At 32.2% G+C, this 2,346-nt stretch overlaps 1 protein-coding gene across 1 annotated transcript; it reads right to left on the bottom strand.

Annotated features, from left to right (window-relative positions):
* Positions 1-1,083: 1,083 nt before the first annotated feature.
* On the bottom strand, positions 1,084-2,140 carry LOC111380065 (F-box protein PP2-B10-like). The gene is made up of 3 exons (XM_023003533.1): positions 2,003-2,140; positions 1,781-1,869; positions 1,084-1,571 (listed from the first exon to the last, which is right to left on the bottom strand). Exons 1-3 carry the CDS (start codon positions 2,003-2,005, stop codon positions 1,157-1,159), a joined length of 507 nt encoding a protein of 168 aa, XP_022859301.1. The 5' UTR covers positions 2,006-2,140; the 3' UTR covers positions 1,084-1,156.
* Between the last annotated feature and the right edge of the window lie 206 nt (positions 2,141-2,346).

A 2,346-nucleotide genomic window follows, 5' to 3' on the forward strand; every position in this document is an offset into this window, starting at 1 on the left:
AGTTTCCTTTTTAACCTTAAAAAAAAAAAATTGTAGAAGTACAAAAACCAAACCTTATCAGATTGGTTTTTACCTTGAAGTTTCCTTTTAGTTCACATCTTTTGCTTATTTTTTTTGGACTTTTAAGGCTAACGTACGATATCTGGTAAATATTTTTATTAACAATTAGTTTAAAATCACCGTCGACTAATTGCATCTAGTAATTTAGGTTCACCACATAGACAGAAGTATAAAATTTTAAATAAATAAATGTGAAACTTATTTATCAATTTAAAAATTCTAGGAATCTTTAATACACAAAATATGAATTATTAAATTAAATGAGGTAGATAAGAGTTGAAACTAGAGACTAACGAGTCTACGTGATACTTATCGATGATTGATTGAGGGAATGCTCCCTACATATTAGACATTATCTTGTATAGCTGTGCATATTATAAAGAAAAAAAAAAATCATCTTTATAACAGTATGCCATTCAAAAATATATTTTGAAGTTACTTTGTAGAAAATTTCTTATTCATTTTCACTTTGAAATTAAACATTTTATTTCAATACTCAGTGTCAAGCTTAATTAGCCAAACATGCACTTACATGTGTCCAGATGTTTTTACATATAAAAATTATGTAAATTAGATTTACTCTCGACTTCCACTGTCATATTGTAAATCTTAGTGGCGTCAATTGTTTATGCAACGATATCGAAGGCTAGTTTTACCTCTATAACTTGAGTTCTTGAAGGGGGGTACTTCTACATTTAAATTTAACCATAGAGATACTTTAGTTCTTCTGAAGTATTTGCCAAAGAATTAAATACGACACAATATCATGAAGGTTGGAATTAAAGTGATATGAGTTGAAACTCTTATTTTCCATCTATAGATAAAACAAATACACTGGTTGTCAAAAATTCGGTGAATCCTTATGAAGAAACATCGAAATTTAAATTTTTAAAGTTAAATTTTCGAGCAAGTTAACTAAATAGATAAAATAAATTGATGACTAAATAGAAATTTTCATATTATTTGTAACAAAACAAGTTTTTTACCAACAAAAAAAATAAAGAAGTACAGATGACAAAGCACTCTGCTAATTAGACACTCGTAAGTTTTATTCATAACAGTAGAGAGCATCATTTTAGGACAAATACTTGTTCTATTAAATCGGGCGAACTTCAATTCCTTTGACAAGAAGACCAGACTTCCAGCGAAGTCTCTTTGTCTCAAAAAGTCGCATTTCCACTGTACCTTCATCTCCCTTTTCATTGACGAACTCTCCAAGTTTAATCTCCATCCATTTATCTTCACGACGGTGTGGAACCTGTTCGTATGCTTGAACTTCCTTTTTATCTTCTAGGAATAGGAACACAGCGACGCCCTCATCTTCAAAACCAACATATTTGTCCTTAACAAACCTAACTGATGATTTGACTTGCTTGAGCTCCTTCGACCACCCGTCTTTGAGCTTGAACACAAGATAAGCACTATAACCTGTATATGTAGCCAACTTTCTTACATCTATCTTCCCCATAATATCAAGCCAACATACATTTCGGAGCTCGGCCACCTCAGTTCTACACATATATGGCATAACCAAGATATAAATTGCTCATCAGCATTAGCGAAATGTACAAATTATTTATCAACATATGAATAAGAAATTGTACACGACCTCATCTATATTGTTGGATACCGGATAAACTTATTTACTTCATTAGTTAAACGAGGGAAAATAATAATCAACATTTTGAGAGAGAGAGAGAGAGAGAGAGAGAGAGAGAACCTGCTGCAATCTGGAGGTTGAGTCCATCCCCAGTATCGTTGGTCATTTATCCAGGTAATAGTAAGCTCCCGCGCTGGTATCCACTTGCTCTGCTCAAAACCATCGTTAGTTGTAAGAACAAATGTATATAATATTTTAATTAAACAGAAAAAAAATTGTTCTCTGTGTTGTCTATAATCTACGCGAATTAGATACAAAAACGTAAAAATTTCAATATAATACCATTGTGCTTTGTATCAACGCCTCTTCTTGTCCTTTATCTCTCCCACTCTATGAATCCCTCTTTATCATAATTTCATGTATATATAGGGATATGGAAAGGCATATAACACATAAAGCAGACGATGATGAATGTGTGAATATGATGCCATGTCCACAACTTGCCTTTCCCTTGTCTTCCTGGTTTTGGAAGTGCACTCTTCGTACAAGAATAAATAGGAATAAAGAAATGCATCCAACTTGAATGGTTCAAGGATGGCTATTAGTGTTGACACGTATCATAGCTAAAGAATCGACTTTTTGGATTTTATATTTGCTTTGGTTAAAAAATAAACTAGAACATTGTG

This window comes from Olea europaea, unplaced genomic scaffold (genome assembly GCF_002742605.1).
Source record: "Olea europaea var. sylvestris unplaced genomic scaffold, O_europaea_v1 scaffold2090, whole genome shotgun sequence".
NCBI classification, from domain to species: domain Eukaryota; kingdom Viridiplantae; phylum Streptophyta; class Magnoliopsida; order Lamiales; family Oleaceae; genus Olea; species Olea europaea.